Source organism: Solenopsis invicta, chromosome 13, assembly GCF_016802725.1.
Source record: "Solenopsis invicta isolate M01_SB chromosome 13, UNIL_Sinv_3.0, whole genome shotgun sequence".
NCBI lineage: Eukaryota > Metazoa > Arthropoda > Insecta > Hymenoptera > Formicidae > Solenopsis > Solenopsis invicta.
The window spans coordinates 6,927,372-6,946,318 of NC_052676.1; the positions used below are offsets into that span (position 1 = coordinate 6,927,372).

Genomic DNA, 18,947 nt, shown 5'->3' on the forward strand with positions numbered 1-18,947 from the left:
TTGAAATCTTTCTGAAAACTACTTTCCGCATGGGAAACCTTTTGATGCTGTATGGGAATAGAAACCCAATATTTTTCTTATTCAAAATCAGTAACGAAGAGACATTCTAAACTGTACAATATGAAAAAGAAAAAATTTATTAAAGTAAAAAAGAAAAAATCGTAAATACGTCAATAGTAAAGTGATACAATTTCGAGTATAATACATTCTAAGGGAAATAAAATTTTGAGATTCGAGTTTCGTCATTTTCATTGTGTAACGTCAACAATCATTGTTTATCAACCTCATAGCGTAGAAGTTGTTTGAAAAGCTTTTCTTTTTTATTTAGGAAGCTCTTCTTTAGCTAGGATTTAGTCCTGTTTCCTTCGACATAGCTGAGGCATATGTCAAAGGAAACAGGACTAGGTCCTAAGAAGAAAGAAGAAGAAGAAGCTCTTCTTTCTTCTTTTAAAGTAGAAATGTATAATTTCAAACAATGTTTAAGTATAAATACGAACACAAGTACTGTTTCGATGTGTACAAGCATCGATATTACGCATACACTGAAAAAAGAATTGGTTAATAACTACCAAATGTAAATTGAAACAATTAATTAATACGATATATTTTTGATCAGAAAGAATAATTTTGCTAAAACTGATTTGAAAATAATTACGTTAAACCGTTTAAAAAATTGTATCGAATGTTCAATTTGATTGCAAGAATATTGAAACTGTTCGTAGCAACCTTATTATGTTCAGGCGTTCTACATAATTATTTTTATGGGCCAATATAAAATTACTTCCTGATCTGTATTTAGCTAAACTTTTTAAATGCTACATTAAAATCGTTCATGTGGAATAATATATAAATAATAAATAATATATAACAATAATTTCTTTTTTATATTTCTATACTATTTCATTTAGATTGTAATCTTTCAGTTACACTTTAAATATTTTATTATACAATATTTTCTGTTCAAGGAATAAAATGTATGTTAAGAGTTCGAAACTGTATCACCTATAGCCTACGCCAGTAGCCTCAAGCGCATTTGTTGTTTAACGTCAGTGGAGTCAGCGTTAATATTTGATTTCTTTCCGAAGTTGAGTATCACGTTTGAGCTGTGCATTCCGCGCATCGTAAAGACTCCCGCGAGCTTTTCATCTATCTCTTACCGAGGACTGATTGTACTCGATGTATTTTGGGAAGGTGTCGACATTTCTACCGTGATCGATCTCGTATCCCGGCGGAATTGCGCTCCAACACGCGGCGGCGTACTTCGCGCTGCCGAGCCACAAAAATGCCTCGATTTTGCAGGCGCTGTATTCGACAGGTTCTCTTTCGTCGTTCTGATTCCTTGGGAACAGATTGATTCGCCGACCGCATTTCCCGCCCATTTCGACTGCCTCCTCGGAGTAGAGGATCTGCTCGGCTGGCAGTCGCGAGTAAGCGACTCGCTTCGAGCCGGCGATCATCCAGACGAAGATATCCGGCAGACTATGTTGGGGCTAATTAAACAATATCAAGTGAGCCATCGTGTAGAATTAAAATTGCGCAGAAAGAGTTTTGCTTTTTCTTGGTAGACACGTATTTTGTTAACTTACATCGTCGCACAGGTTCCTCAATTTTCTTAGATACTGATACGCGTGGACCATTGCGATTCTCATGTAATTATTATTAGGAAGTTCACCGGTGATCTTCATTCTCTTGAGAATGTCTTCGACACTTCTGCGGCACAAACTTGCTCGGTGGCGATCGAGTTTCGTGGTTCCCCCTTCGATTTCGTACTTGCCGGTGTCCAATACGTGTAAGTAACGTGTGCAATGAACTTTTAACGCGTGCATCGTCTCATTATAAGCCACGAAGGCTACTGGATTCTCCCTAGCCATAAGAACCTCTAGTTTCTCTAATCTTGTTTCCTGAAATCAATTTAAAAATTAAAATAACTTGTAATGTTTTTAATTTGTGCAAATCGGTACTTGTCAATGCGTTAAAAATTTATGATGATTTTTAAGTTTTATGCTTAAAATTCTTATCAATTTTAGCTAGTATTTAATAATGATTCATATTATTCTCGCACTGAGAAGAATAATTGTTAAAATAAAAAATATATTTCTTTAAATGTGTTTTCTTAAGTAAAAGAAATATTTGTTAATTCAAGTAAACACTTCTGCAATTAAAGTAATATTTTACTAAATAGGTGAAGTAATTTTCTTAAGTTAAGGTTTTTTTATTAAAAAAAAAAATTTTCTTTAATTTAAAACAAATAATAATAAGATTAAGATAGATAAAAATGCCAAAGATGAGAAGTGATCTCGATAAACAGAAAATTTTGATGCCCAATAATTTTTGTGTGAATTTTTACAGTCGATCTTCAATTTACGTGAACCGTGTGTTACATATTCATCAGTCTTGAAATACAATACTTAACTAAAGTTATATAGAATACACAATATTATAATTAAACTCACGAGCAATTTAATAATTCTGATGCTCATTAGTATCTTACAAAAACTGTAAAAAATTTATTGCAAATAAATAACACCTTAGCCAAGATTCAAACTTGAATCCCTGTACTTTCCATGAGAGAGATTGTAAAATTTAAACAAAAATTATTATTAAACACCAAGAACTGCGTAGACTGATATTAACACTTTCATTTTTATAAAAAAAAATAAACAATATTTTTAAAAGACGAAATTTGGTATTTAAATATAAAAATTACTCAATAAAAATTTATTTAAACATAAATAAGATCTAAATAAATTGTTTTCTAAATGTAAACAAATTATTTATTTGCAGTAAAAAAACTTGTGTTTTAAGTAAATAATTATTTTATTATTTTAACAATATATTAAATACTATATACTAATACGAATACACCTGTCTAGCAGTTTATAACTGTCCTAAATAATATTTTTATTTTAAACGCTATACTTATCTAAAAAAGACTAAAGAGTAAAATAACATTTTTAAAAAATAATGAATTTGTTTAATTCTGGACATTATTTCTTTTAAGTTTAATAAACATACTTTTTAACAAATTTAAATATTTCTTTGTATTTAATATTTGTTTTTTTGTTATAATTATTAAATTCCTTTTGTCAAGCACAAATGTTTTTAAATTTAAAAACATGTTTTTACTAATAAAATGTATTAATTTGTTCCAAATAAATATTTAGTTAGAAATATACAAATAAATCATTCTTTTCATCATTTTTCAATTAAAAATCGTTTATTTAAATAAATAATTGTAAAAATTAAATAAGTTGAAATTAATTGAAGTTTTTTAATTAATTTTAATTGCTTGTAGATCTTTGCACTTTACTTTCAAAACAATTTTATTACAATGCACATACTATAATTTTAATTAGACCATAAAATTTTATTAACATTAATGAACTGTTATTTATTATCAAGTTTTTAGATAAAATTCAAGGGTCTACTAATCTAATTAAAAATTTGTGCGTTGTTAATAACATGTAATTACAACATACCAAAAAGTCACAGATATGGCGGAGATTATTGCTATTGTACATCCGCCATTTCAAATTTGGCCACCAAGATCTCACGTATAGACAAGGCTTCCTGGATCCTAAAGGCACATAATTATACTTGCCATCCAAACTGCCAGTCGTTCGCGGCGCTGATTGACTCTCGAATTTTACTCGCTTTTCCAACAACTCATTTTCTGTCAGAAATAAAAATAAACAGATAAAAGAATATTTTCAGGACACGATTTACCTAATGCTAAATGTGACCTCCTGATTCTTCTGTGACCTCGTGTTGATGTTGAAAGTATAATACTTCACATGAGACAAATACAGAATAGCTGCAACCAACGGCTACAAATTCGTAGAAATACCGTTGCAAGTTGGGGAAAAGTAGTAAGTCGTGCAACATAAATTTTGCACCCTAAAACAGTCGTCTCTTCCACCAAACCCGAAAATTTGTCTCTCTTGTCGAGAACCCTGTAGGAATCGCAATCGATCACGACTGCACTGGGATTACGAAAGGTGAAAGAAAAATATTAGATAGGCAAAACTAAGTCCTTAAATTTTCTATTTTGATATTTACAGTCACATTTAGCACTGAAACGTTTTTCTTTATTATCAGACGTTATATTACGTGATAAAAGAGAATAAAAGTTTATGGAGCACCTGATTGGCCGTCGTCATCATTTTCAACGCATTGACTGTGCGGAAATTGCTGATTTCCTGCGTTTCCGAGACTCAATTCGAAACTGATTAACTTCGATCCGAACCGAGAACGGTCAATCAAACACACGTCATATAATACTCCGACAAGAAGATATTCCTCGGTGGACCACAGGCTTTTCTAAATTTTTTTATATATAAATTCTCTTCAAATCTTAGCAAAAATTATTTTAAGCTAAGAAATAATCACTTTTTTTATTTTATTCTAGAAATTGCAATTCTTTGAATATTGAATAAATGGCTGTGCTTGATTTACTCGAACCTTTTAAATAATTTAAAAAGAAGAAAAGTTTGTTAGAATAAATTGAATTTTAAAGATATTTTAGATATTTCCATGCTAAGTTTGTACAATATAATAAAATTGTAAAATAAATTAAATTTAGGAACGTGACTTTAGAATTATAAAAATTATTGTTATGAAAAAAATGGATTTTTCTATAAGTATTGGATTTTAACATAAAAAGTAGAAAGTCGCGAAAACGGGGCATAGCGACAAATCTAATCACTTCGATAATGGGAAATGCTGGAACAGTCTCAACTCTGATTCCGGGGGATGCTTCTGGGTCATCCATTTCAGTTTTCAGCGACAGAAGCACCCTTCCGCGATACAAAGGCATTGCCGTCAAGCATTTGCCCGAGCAGCCGTTCTTTTCCACAGAGTCGGATCCGTAAAAGTGGATGAAAGACGGCCCGTAAGTCGGCAGGAATCCTGTTGGCAGGACAAATACTGGCTTTTGTAATTTTTCACGTCACGCTCTTACTTTATTACTTTCTAACATTTGCTTGAACTTTGTGCACATTTGTGATACAAATACTCGGTGTAAATCAGGTTAAAAGGGTGCAACATCAAAGTTACGGTGTAAATTTATGTACTATGTAAGCTATAATACACATCAGAAGTGACTTCATCGATTTCAATCGATTTTGACATATCCAGTGAGAGTGATCAAAACATTTCAACCACGCTACTATAATATTTAACGTGTAATGTTTTAGAATATGTTGTTCATAATGTTGCGTACAACGCCATTGTATACAAACTTTGACGCACATAGGTAAAGGTTTTAGTAACATTGAAGCGAGAGTTATATAACATTGCATGTAATGTTGCACTAATATTTTTCTTACGTTAGAACAATATTTAGCAAATAAGCAAAATATCAATAATGTTACTAGAATAATATTTAGCAACATGTAACGTTTTAGAATATGTACTTTGTTGGAATATTCACTGTCAGTATTGAAAATTTATAATTAATTCTGAAATTGTTTACCTGCTTTTTAGTTACTTTTACAATATAAATCATAATTAGAAAATGTCATCTCATAAGGCTGCAAAGTGTCATTTTTTAATATCATTTTAATTTTATGACATATATTTTTAAGTAACACAAAAAACGTTATAGTATGGAATTCTTATTATTTTAACACTAAATAAAACATAAAATATTTTTAAATTATTGCAGACGTGTTGAACTCGTCTTAATAAACAAATTAAAACAACATATTTATAAAATGTTTAAAATAATGTTATTGAAACATTTTTTTAAATGTTATTAAGTAATATTTTCAAAACGTTTATGTATATATATAATGTATATTATAAAGAAACAAAAATAATGCGTATTTAATTTATTAATGTCTATTGTCTTTTTTAATTTTACTAATGTAAAATATAAAAATTTTTTAATATAAAGTGAAAATTCAGGGAGAGTCCCAGATACGCACAGACCCGATCGGACACCATCAATCACGTAATCTAACCCAACCAACGAAAATGCTCTAGGCATTGGCCGCTATAGTTGGTGGTGTCCAATTGGGCCTGTACGCAACTGGGACCCACTCTGAATTTTCACTTTATATTAGAAAATTTTTATATTTTACAACTGGGACTCTCCCAAAATTCATACAAAAATGCATTTTGTCTCACATCCAAAGCACTGGAGAGAATGATTATTTTTCACTACAAATTTTTTAATAAACAACAAACGACGGCTAAAATTTTTTTAATTTTACACAAAGTTTCATCTTTGATAGTATATTTCATGGTAATTAAAATCGAAGAGATCGTTCTTAATATGTACTTACACAACTTTACCAAATATATTTATTTTTTATTGAAAAAACAAACTGATAAAGTATTTCAAAAAACTAATTACTGCATCATCAGTTACTGTAATAATCAATTTATCAAAACACGTTTTTTAAAGGTTTATGAGAATTTATAAAAATACAAAAATATAAAAACGTTTATAAAACTTAAATCTATGGAATAAATAATTCATTGAATTCGGAGCAAATATTTAGTATGGGAGAGAAAGAAACATGTGTGTAAAGATATTTAACCTAAAGTTATTTCATCGAGAAGCCATCGCGTACCTCCGCGGGCCGTTTTTTGTTCTTGGCAACGAATTATTTGGCAATCTCACCGTATTCTCTAGAATTCGAGATCTTCGTCGTGTCCAGGATATGAACTGCTACAGTGCAAGTCCGGCAACTGTCGATACGGTGTTTTATAGTGATTCTCACGCGATGGCAGAGCACGGGGAACATTTCCTTGAAAATGATGGCCTCGTAGAATTTCGGGGAGTAGGTTTGCCATGCTTCACTCGTCGACCCCTGGAAGGGGTCATTACAATCTGTAATCGTTTTGTTCGACAAGCGTACGGCCATGTATCCGCACTAAATAAATATTTATAACCGTCTCGCGGCGGTTATGCATTAAATATCTGCTTCATAAATTCATTCTCGCAGGAACTAAAGACACTTCAAAATTCTATCTCCCCGCGGAACCGAGAGACCAACTCTTTCGTACCTTCATCCCGGCGAACGATATTTGCACATAGGGATTAACGTTCTCGAAATCGGTTTTCCTGCACAAGCTGCTCATGTCGGGCAAACCGTCGGCGCGATAGACGACGAAGACGTATCGAGCGCGTTGCCTGAAGGGCAGTCTCTCACCACCGATAGGAAGCAGTAGATTCCTACGTTCATTTAAACACGTCCCCACGGGATTCGAGCACAAACGACGGAAATTCTGACAAGCCACTCGATATAAATTACGGATATGTCGATAATGGGAATTTATCTTGGATGGGTTTACCCTTCGATATCGTCTTCATCCATTGTATCTGGATGCGCCTTCACCTTCTCATCCTTGACGTTCACCGTGATGTTGCACTTTACGTAACCCTTTGGGCCCGCTGTCAGATCCTTCGGGTCTGTCAACACTGCCCACTTATGATAGTACTGACGATCTATGTGCAGAAGCGATACATTTATATATACATATGTGCAACGTACATCTTGGAAATGCTTATTGAAAAATATTGAGCGTGTTTCTTTTTAATTTCCGAAGCAATATTTTTCCGATATCTAAGATATTTCACAAGTTTTATTTGTAAACGACAATGTGTTTGTACAGAGCGTTTCCTCTGTAACTCGATTAGAATATCTCGTCGGTTGTTTTTAATAATACGAAAAAGTACCAAAGGGAAAGGTTGTTTGCCTTTCGGAGAGGGAAATATTATGATAGGCACAGCGTTTTCTTTCATGCTTATTATTTCTACGAGATTTCTGGAGCACTTCTTAAAATAGAATGGCATATTATCATTAACACGGTAATGTAGTTCGTAAAGGAACATATTCAACTGCGTATGATATATTGATCTTGTGATGTTGATCATTACTTGGTTAATGAAAATATGCTATCTCATTAAAAAAAGAAAAATATTGATGATCTCTATCCCGATAGGCACATTATATCGAAACAAATATTGCACGATAATGGCATTATGAATTGACGAAAATTTTGCTATAATTACGCTAACATTATAACGCAAAAGTTTTGTCGAAATAAAATTTCTAAATGATATTTGTCAAAAAATAAATTTCTAAATAATACTCGCCAAAAATTAAAATACCTATGCATAAGAAACAAATATTTTACAATTATTTAAAAACCCGTTTGATTCTTTGTTTAAAACGTCACTATGTTAAATGTATAATATTTCATGCTACAGCATTTCTACGTTACAATTTAGGAATAATACATTTCAATAAACATAGATTAATTAAATTTCTAAACATTTTATTTATAATTCAGCTAAAGTAGTGTTTCAATTATTAAACAATTTTTTTCTAAATTTAATTTGCAAATATACCACCAAGATGATTTGCCATAGTTTTGTCAAAATATTAGTGCGAAATTAACTGCGCAAACGGTTACCGATATTTTATAAGAGGTCAATATTTCTACATCTATTTTTAAACATACTTAAATAATTGTAAATTATAATTTTTATGCAAGATTTTATAAGTCATGTAACTTAATAAATGTTGTTCTGTCGGAATAAACGATATCGAGCTACAGAAAATACTGTGTATATACTTTGTAAAAATAATCAAGCTGTTTGCTACTTAGGAAGAATTTATTTCTTCCTTTTGAATTTATGTATCAGTAGCAGAGCTCTAAAGTACATCCGCGTATTCTATATCTTTCTCTTCATTTCTCGTTTTAGTAACCTGCTTGTTCCCACACTGTGGCAACTTCGAAGGAAGTGCTTCCGTGAAACTTCAGTCGCCGAAGGAAGTTGCGCAGATACACCGCTATCGTGATTTCCGTGTTTAGCAGATTGTCCAAATTGCACGTGAAGTTGAATACAAAGTACTGCGCATTTTAAAGGGCAAGGAGTAAATGTACAAATCCACGCCAATAAAATATCATTGTTAGACGCATCGTTATTTCAAAAGATAGATATCGGGAAATTTTAGGAAAACTAAAAGTATAGAATCTTCGGTCTTGACTTTAAAGTTTTTAAATTTCAAGCCTTTGATTTTATTTACATCTCTGAATATTAAAGAACTCATCGAGCTTCTAGAATTTTAATGTTCTCTGATTTTACTTTAACCATAAATTGTAAACGTTCCAAAGTAAGCAAAAATTCATAGTCATATAAAAGACGTTAGAGCCCACAAAACTTCGAGAATATTTTAAGTTTGAAAACTGTGTTGCGTATCCTATATTGATAAAGTCGTTGACAAAATTCCAAGAATCTATGTTCAAAGAATCCGAGAATTCCGGAAATGAAACTGAAGTCTTAAAATTTTTTATTTTAATTTTTAAAAAACTAAAATTAATAGGAATTTAAATATCTTATTACACGAAAGACGGACACCATCTGTCAACGTCTTCTAATCATTATAATTACAAGTCGAGCGTTTTACACAAATCAGTTTCGACAGACTGGATAACTTCACCTCCTTGTAAATGGGATTATCGGTCCTCTCGCGTACGACAGTCCTCTTCTTGCGATTTCCAACTTTGACAACGACCAGCGGATTCGCATTTTGCGGCAAGTGCTTCGCTTCCAGTATAGTTACGCAAACTTGATAAATAGAGAACTTTGGCCTGAATTTCTTGAAAGGCATTTCGCGGGCCGCAAAATCGATCGCTGATATTGGCCGCACGCCAGATGCGATTTACATTTGTTTAACTCCTGTTTGTTTGTTTCTGGACACTTAAGGTGTGACGCCTTCAAATTTATGCACGGCAGGTACAAGGCGGCGAACAAAATACGAGAACACTCTCAACGCGTTCAATAAAGTTCCCTCGGAAATGTAACTTTTATTCTCCTTCGTAATAGAGACTTTTCAATATTTTGTCTAAAACATCTTTTTTATTATTGCACAAAGCGTTTTCTTCGTATTTAATATTTTTTTATTTATTGTAACTCTTATCTACAGATTTCTACTAGCACAAGAGATCACATTGTGTAATTTACATAGAACAAGTTGTTTTTTATCATTAAAATGTTTTTTGATTTCTTTACAATTTATAATATCATTTTTTTGCAATTAAATTTGTTTCGCAGATTTATTTTTTTCTTGTATATCTGCAAACGCGAAATAACTTATCAACAAATTCGGACGTGTGTCCACGTATCGTCAGATGATATTTATGCGAGAACATTTACTGAAGATCGATATATTCTCGACTGTAATCAACAAATCGACAGCAAAGTCTGTTTTCTCGTTCTTACCGACCGTTGATTTCCTTCAAGTCGACTAAAAGTTTCACCATTTGTCGTTTCTCTAAAAAAAATAAAAGACGGACAATATAAAAAAGAATGACTCATAACTTGAAAAATCTTATTAGAATTTTATTTTTAAAATATTATAAATTACATACATTGTTATTTGTATAATTTAAATTTGATAAAAATTTTTAATACACTAAAATTAATATTCTTTGTATAACATTTATTATTATTAAACATTTAAATTTAAAATTAAAATTTGGGAAATAAAATTTAAAATTAGTAATTTTACTGTATGATATACAGGGTGATTATTAATGATTGTTTCCACTTTTTAACATAGGAGCACGCATTTGTAATTTCTAATATAATAATATGTTAAAAATACGTATTCGTCGGTAAATCATGCTCCTATAATAAAACGTGGAAACAGTCATTAATAATCATCCTGTATTACAATTTCGCTTCTTAGTCTGAAACTTGCGCCGTAGAATAGATTACTTTGCAACGCGTATGTGAGTGGATTGCAGTTCTTGGATTCTGCAAAGATGAATACACGCTGACTGCCATACGTGTATTTATTTATTTATTTTTTTTTTAACATTTTCTTTTACAATTACAAAAGTTTGTTTTATTTCCATTTTCTACTGTACAACTGTTTCTACTGTTCCATTGTACAACAAATAATTTAAAGATGTGACAAATGTGTTTTTAATGTTATTTTACTGTTTCAATTAAAAAAAATAAAGCAGGTCAAAATTATTTTTAGAAAATAAATTATGAATTTCTCATAACCATGTAACTTCTTAACTTATTAAAGTGTTCTTTCGAATTGGAATAGAATTATTAGTAACAAGTATTTTATCTGATCACAATTTTTCTGTAAACGGAAACTGCGCATATTTGAATAATGGATTTCACACCCCGACTTCATGTCGTTTCCGAAAGCCACCCTGTCAAACACAAATGCCTGCTTCACACGTCAATTTTATGTCAGTGCGTGTAAATACAAGTCTCACCTGACGAAGTACTTCCCTCATCTTGACAGCAATCAAAATGCAGTCGTAATATAAAATATTGACGCATAACTAGAAATGCTACAACTTTAAATATGTAAGCATTTTTTATAAAAATCTAAACTAATTATATATTGCTTTATTACCAATTTATTAATATTTTATTAATTCCTTTCTGCATAGAATGTTTTCTTTTTCTCTCAAAATTTTTTACTTCATTTTAATCAATTTATAATTATTTCATTAACACCTTGAATACAAGACATTCTAATTTAATGTATCACGAAAGTTTTCTATTTAATATATGTAACAATTTTAATTTGAAATTTAGAATTTTGACGATTTGCAAACTTGAAAAGATTTTTGGCCTACAAAGTTTTACAAACTTGAATTTTTAAGGACAAAAACATTTTTTTTCTCTAATTTTTTCACACGGAGAAAATAATCTGTAGGAAATATATAAAAATATTTTAAATAGATAAGCCAAATAAAATTCACTTTTGAATTTACTACTTCAAAACGCCTAGAATATATGCTTAAAAAATGTATTATAGTAAGTAGATCGGGGAAAAAGAGATTGGGGAATTAAAATCGGCAGCAACGCGTTTGTTTAGTGCAACGAAAACTTTGTGCAGGTTTGAAATAAATAAATTTTGTTGCAAATTTATTATATGTACATTATTTTTGTTATGGTTTATTATAAAATATTATAGTGTTACTCATCTTTTAAACGATAGAAAATTACAACTAAAAATATCGATTTTTAATTCTGCTGACTTTAAAAAGTTAAAATTGCATTTAAATGATTAGAATTTCCAAGATTAAAATAATCATTAAATATCAATTAAAAGATAATTAAACATAATTGTGATGTTTAACAGAAGAGTAAACCCTAAGAAATTTTGTTTTTATGATTAATATTCATTTCAAAATTGATTTACAAGATAACGTTTAATGTTCATTATTTCCACTTTATATTTTATTTCTATTTTGACTTTACATACATAAGTACATAATAAAGTTTAACATTAAAGTTACGAAAAAAATTTTTTTTGCCTGTAAATATTTTATAGAAACAAAATTTGATGTTTAACAGTGATTGAAATAAAGATTTCAATTTTATCTATTGTTACTTTATTTCAATATCTCCATAAATAGAATTAAAAAAATAGAATAAGTTATGTGGATTTTACTCAGCTCAGATACTTTAATAAAGATATAAAATAATTTCTTCATGCATTTGTCCGTTCAACGAAAGGGACTCTCGTTTGGGGCAGAACTTACGAAAAACGCACGTATAAGTGATTTACAACTTGCAACTGCACGTGGCAAAACGTATGAGAGTTATACTCGTAATAGTTTCCGATTATATACCCTCCTATTACGCACGCCCCATAATGGTTCATTCGAATCGCTGTTTTTCCCTTACGAATCACTAACTATACGAAACGTATTGACGACGTCCGTCATCGATATTGTGGCGGGTTTCTTTGTATTATTATGGAAATCTATAGGGTGAAAAAAGTTCTGTGTATGGTAAAACGTAAACGATAAAGGTCGAGAATGCGGATCGTTGTTAATAAGAGTGGATATACTTGTCTACTTTCGACACATGAAGTTTTCCCATGCGAGCGCGTCGTCACGGAATTAATTGTCATGTTCTTGCAAACAAATCGCCAAAGTTAATGCATATTAAATTGCATATTAAGGACGATAATCGAATACTTAATTAATCTTTAAAGTTGATAGGACGTAAGGGAAAATTACGTAAATCTGTGGAAAATTATGTAATACACATGTTTAAAACACGCGAAGAACTAAGTTTAACTTTAGTTATACATGATTGGGTGTAACATAAACAATTTGCCTTTTTGTTAGAGAAGAGAAATTTTATTTATTAATATAATTAAAATTAATCTTGGCAGTACTTAAAATGTTACAAAAGCAATTTATATTCAAATTTAGATAACAGCTCAATTGTTAAGATCATTTTTAATTGATTCTCTAATATGTTTTTTTCTTTAAGGTTTTTATAAAGAATCAAAGTCTCCTCTCTCCAATTTTCTAGCGTAATTCTGAATAGGGGAATAATAGCAAAAGTAGTCTCATAGGGTCAATTACTTGAGATTTCACCGAATTCATTATCGCGTTGCAACGTCATTATCAACTTAAATTCACCAACTTGCCTCTAATGAAGGTCTAAATTACAATGGCGCAATGTGCGCGCCGTAAATTTTTCGTCCCCCGAAAACGCGGAAAGCGGGCGAAATTACCGAATAATCGTCGCAATGGCGCGCGCGACGAAAAAAAAAGGAACAAAAAAACGTGATAAAACGAAAGGAAAAAAGCTAACTCTCAGGGTTCGAGACAAGCGTGTTAGCCGCGGGGTTGTAAGTTAACCCCGCTAACTGGTCGCGGAACACGAGCGCCCCCGACGGGGGGCCCTCGCCGTCGGGGGTGTTCGTTATGCTGCAAGCCCTTTGAGAGGGTCACGTGCCCGTGCGGCGGACCCCTCAAGCCGATATCGTATTTGTACAACACGCACGACCATTATTGTAATACGCCTGTTTGTGTGTTTTGCGCAGTCTTTGTATGCTTCCACCCCCTACATGATCCGTCTCGTCTCTGCTCCTCCCCCTCCCCGCCTCACCCTCCTCGACAGTCTCCCTTCCGTTTTATTTTTTCTCGTCTTTCTCATTCTCTGTTTTTTCTCTTTCCTCTCAACCTTTTTTGCTCGTCTTTTCCTTTTTCCTTTCTTTATTCTCTTCCTATACATATAGCACAGATCTTCTAGAGACGTCCATGAGACTTCCAAAGGATGTTCATAGGACATCCTTGGGACATCCTTGGATAAAGTGTTTTACACTTGTCGCGATTAATTTGCAGATATTTAACAAAAACGCGACTCACGTTTTACATTTTAAATGTTTTTTCTACAAATTAATATTAACTATAAAACAAGTGAACAAACTGCTGAAAAGTAATTTATACTTTTGCAATAAGCTCGTTTCTAATTTCTTTCTAATAAAAAAAAAAAAACTCTAATCTTTTTATTATAAAAATTTTCTCATTCAGCTTATATATTTTTTTCTTTCTCCTTTACTCCCTCTATCCTCCATATCATTTTCTTTTTCTTTTTCTATACTTCTCTTTTTTTTCCTTGTAATTGCCGCTCAAGTTTTCGCACACTTGTCGCACAGATTATTATATTGCGAACGGCGGGTTATTATTGTTCCATGAAACAATAAGCACTCGCAATCTGCAGTAGGGTTGATCCGGCCTCCCTCGCTTCGACGGATCACGTGGGAAACGTCGTCGCTTTTTTGTTGAGGGCGACGCAGCTTTTTCTCTCGAACATCGTGGGATGTGAGAAGACGGCTGTCGCACGTCAGTCCTGCTTTTAACCCTTTCGATTCTCTTACCCGATGACTTCATCAAGGGTCAGCTTTATGTGTAATAGCGTCACGGTATAAAGGAGATAGATTTGATATGTGACACTGGAAAAAGAACTTGATTAAATTCTAGAATGCTGGTACACTCCATATATCTGTTACATAATAAATCAAAATTCTTATAAGAGTTATCAGATGGTATAATTAATTTCTTTCTGTTAAATTTGTCAGAATTCCTGGTTAATGACATTAATTCATTTTAAATCAGGATATGGTAGCGATTAAGCTGACAAGCATGTAATTACATACACTGAGAGAGGCATAAATTTTGATGTTTCTGATAACATTTCCGGTGCCATTATACATTTTGGTGCATATAACTTCCAGAAGTTATCAAGTTCGTGAATCATTTTTTTTTGTACGGAATTAAAAAAGTTATACTATCAAGACACATCTCTCATTTACTTCCAACCCAAATTTAGACACTTGCATTCAAGGCAGAGGATTCATTTTATTAGAATATAGCTGAAAAATGTAAGGTTTTATTAGCCTATCCGGTGTAATTTGTTACGAAAAATAGGATTTCGTCGCGTCCATCTATCGACGATATTACTATAACTAGAAGTTTTGTAAATTCAGCTGAAAAAAACTTGCCAAACTTTACTGTTCAGTCCATCAAATGTTCTTGCTATGACATAAAAATCTATAGTCATGATAACCAGAAATTCTGTTTAATCCTATTTTGATTTAATAAGGACCTTTCAATCAGGATTTAATCAACAGTCAAATTATTCGTATGTTAAATCTGCCAAGTTCTTCTTATTTTTCATATGCCAATTTCCACCAACACAGATTAACTTTGATCTCAGTTTAACTTACTCTTTATCTCTCTTTAGTTCTAAGAATTGAAAAAAGATAAGGAGCGAGTTAAACTGAGATTAAAGTTAATCTACATTAATGGAAATGGGCATTAGTCTTTTAATTAAGCAATAAATAGCATTCGGCAAAACCAGAAACAGTTACAGTTTTCCTCTAATTCGTTCTTTAAGATCCGATAGTAGCAAAACTCAATACGGCGTTCATATAACAAGACATAGTCATATATGTATAGTCATGTACGATCATATGGAAAAATACTGGACTTGCGAATTTGCGATATCTGTGAGATATGTCTACATATGTTTGGCAACGTCGATTTTGATCGTTCACGCGCTCGAATGTACCACTGGATTTAATTGAGCCGTTCTACGATCACAATGGCATGTCAATCGGGCGGACTGCGAGCCATCAGTGCGGCCTTCTTCGGCAAGACTTCGCTCTTCATGGGTGGCTGGAGGCAGCCCGAGAAGTGGGCCGCATCGTATAAATAGCGGAACATTATCCTATCTCCCGCGCGGTGGGTACTCGTGGCACACACTCGGTCTCTCCTTTCGGTTGGTAACCCCCTCGGCCTCGCGTCTCTCTCTCTCTCTCTCTCTCTTTCTCTCTCTTCGGCCAAGGTTCGGTGTGTCGTGCACGGCCGCTCGAACGTAGATGATGGGATGACGGACCGCGGGCGTGTCCGAGTAGCCGATACCGGGCGCGTGATCGGGAGACCTCCCGGGGGCCGACCACCCTCGAGGGGCCACGAGGGTCGACTTGTTAGCCAGACACAACGGGCTCTTGAACTAACGGAGTGCTCTCCGCCGCCGACGACAGCTACAAGCCGACAATGTTTCTCCTGCGCCTCCGTATATATCGCCGCGCGCGACGAATACATCGTATTTGCATTGCGAACTGTCGTTCCGCTTCTCATCATCCGAACTATTTCTTCACTCTTCACTCGAACAATAAAACTCCTCGCGGTAATCTATTTCCCTTCAGCTTAAGAAACTTAAATATTTCCAATTATATTTTACTTTTTGCAGACTTGACGTATCTCGTTGTGTATCTTCTCTTGAAACCTCAAGCATAAATCATCTCTTTCACTGTTCCTATTATCACTTTTATTGCTTTGCTGTTTGCTGCTATTATTACCGTTACATAGTTTCGCATAATCTCTATTTTTATCCCGATGTCTCTGATGCGATCGTGACTGCAGTCATTATTATAATGATGTATACGGCGACCTATTGGGTCACGTCTGACATTTCAGCCGATAGCAGCCAGATGTAAGATGCAACGTTTATGCGCGTGTCGTATTGAATGTAGTGGAAATGCGTAAAAAATTGCGCCCAGCTTTCCCAGAATATAAATTTTTTTTTTCAATCCCGCTCTTGTTATCTTATCCACACGAGCTTGCACTTGTCCGACCAACTGTTCGTCATTTCGTGAACTTGATGACCGCATTTATCTTCAGACACGTGACTATTCAAGGTCGCGGCACAACAAAATTTCGATTAACTGTTTTTTTTTCTTTTAGGCTAATCCAACGAGGAATAGCACGACAAATTGCAATACAATTTAGATGGAAAATTATAAAATCACCTGTACAATAATTTTAACACCTTGACTGCTACAATGGTCATTTGTACTCGGCGCTTGATTTTTCAGTTGTCTGAAGTAGCTTTCAAAAAGAATTTTTTTTAATAGTCGTATAAAATAATATTTTCAATGTTTGTATTAAAAATATTATTTCTTATTGTTCATTACTTTAATATTTTTAGTCTTAAATTAATACTTGTATTAAAATATTATTTGGTATTTTTTATAATTTAATATTTTTAATACTAAAAACTAATTTTTTTTAAGTACTTGTAAAAAATAAATACTGCCTAATACGAAATTTTGAATGACCCAAATAGTTATATAATATTAGCAATAAAATAAAAAGTGCGCTATTCACGGTACCGATAAGGATACAGTCTTATTTAATCGTATTACATAATATTTCATCACTGTACGATAATGAAAGTATAAGATAATAAAGAAATAAAAATAATGATAGTGAATACGATAGTGAAAATTCTACGGCCTAAGATATAAAAAAATTATACAGCAAGATGTATAGAGCGAATGAAATCTGCGAATCAAAATAGCAAGAAAGTTCTCAGAAAATTGAATAAAAAAAAGATATCTGTAAGTTTTTATTTCACTGTACTTTCTAAGATAATAAGGATTTAAAAATGATCATTTATAGACGTTTACATGATCTGACGCATGACGGGTGACCGTCAGAAGATCTTATACCTAAAAAACTACCGCTAGGCAGGCAGTATATTAAATAATATTTAATTGTCCAATCTTTTCATTATCCGTACAAAGCATTCCAGCAATGTTGCGACAACTTTGTAACGCTTTTGCAATGTCGCTGAATATTGCAATATTGTTGCAGCGTTGCTGAAATGTTATATTCCGTGCTGTATGTGTACGTTTACATTGTAATGCAAATTATTCTTAAATTGATACAGATAAACTATTAATTAATTTAAATTTACATTGTGATTTCGTTGATTGTTGAATATTGTCTACAGTTATGTTCGAGAAAATGTATTTTAGATTCTGTAGTTGCGAATTGGCCTGTGTCGAATTAGACTTCGTGATCCGTCTTGTATATTCGTCCTGCATTATATCGGCGTGTTTAAACAAATTTTTCAGACGATTCCTGGGACTCCTATGTTTCTACGAAAAAATGTGATTATTGGTCGAAGGTCCGAACCGAGAGCGAAACCGTGTACGTTCGAGCCGCCTTAATGAAGGTACATTCTTCCCTCGACCGCCGATCAAGATATCCTCCGTATAAATCGAATGCTATTCACTGAGGTTCAATCAAGCCATACGGTAGCCTGAAAAATGCCACGGGTTTAGGTCCCGATTAGGATCATAAAGAATTAGCGTGTCGGACCCGCGCGAACCGCGTGACCGATCGAATTGAAACGTAACAAAATGAGAAGAAAAGAGAGGTGCGAGCTGAATCGAATTTAATTCTTGAACTGTGATGTTCAATATTTATTCTAAATTTACACGGTGATCAAAATGGGTGTGACAATAAATGCAATACATCTTAAAACACTTCCTCAAACTCCAAAGAAAAGTGAAGATTTTCACACTCAGAGGAAAAGACAGTAATGGCAACTCTAAAAATGATAATTATATTGCTTTACATATATGTAGAGTAGACTGAGACGAGAGAGAGACCGCACAGCGAATCGGATTAATATGAACTTCGAGACAGTTGTACGTTTTGTATTTTAAATGTGCTTTTGTTGCACATGCTAATTAATTTTGACGAGCTTTCTCTGTACCAGAAATAAAAAAAAGAACTAATCACATCCTCAAAGCTTATATTGATACAATTCACTCTGTCGTCTCATTCATCTCGGT

General features: G+C 32.9%; 1 protein-coding gene across 1 annotated transcript in view; it reads right to left on the minus strand.

Annotated features, from left to right (window-relative positions):
• Positions 1-10,295, minus strand: part of LOC105205592 (otoferlin) — a 36,347-nt gene extending 26,052 nt beyond the window's left edge. The window contains exons 1-9 of the mRNA XM_039456915.1: positions 9,402-10,295; positions 8,724-8,868; positions 7,303-7,540; positions 7,015-7,183; positions 6,629-6,818; positions 4,706-4,908; positions 3,480-3,683; positions 1,587-1,901; positions 1,158-1,490 (exon numbers count right to left, since the gene is read on the minus strand). Coding sequence (XP_039312849.1) covers positions 1,158-1,490; positions 1,587-1,901; positions 3,480-3,683; positions 4,706-4,908; positions 6,629-6,818; positions 7,015-7,183; positions 7,303-7,540; positions 8,724-8,868; positions 9,402-9,629 — 2,025 coding nt within the window. The 5' untranslated portion in view covers positions 9,630-10,295. The remainder of the gene's footprint in view (positions 1-1,157; positions 1,491-1,586; positions 1,902-3,479; positions 3,684-4,705; positions 4,909-6,628; positions 6,819-7,014; positions 7,184-7,302; positions 7,541-8,723; positions 8,869-9,401) is intronic.
• Positions 10,296-18,947: the final 8,652 nt, after the last annotated feature.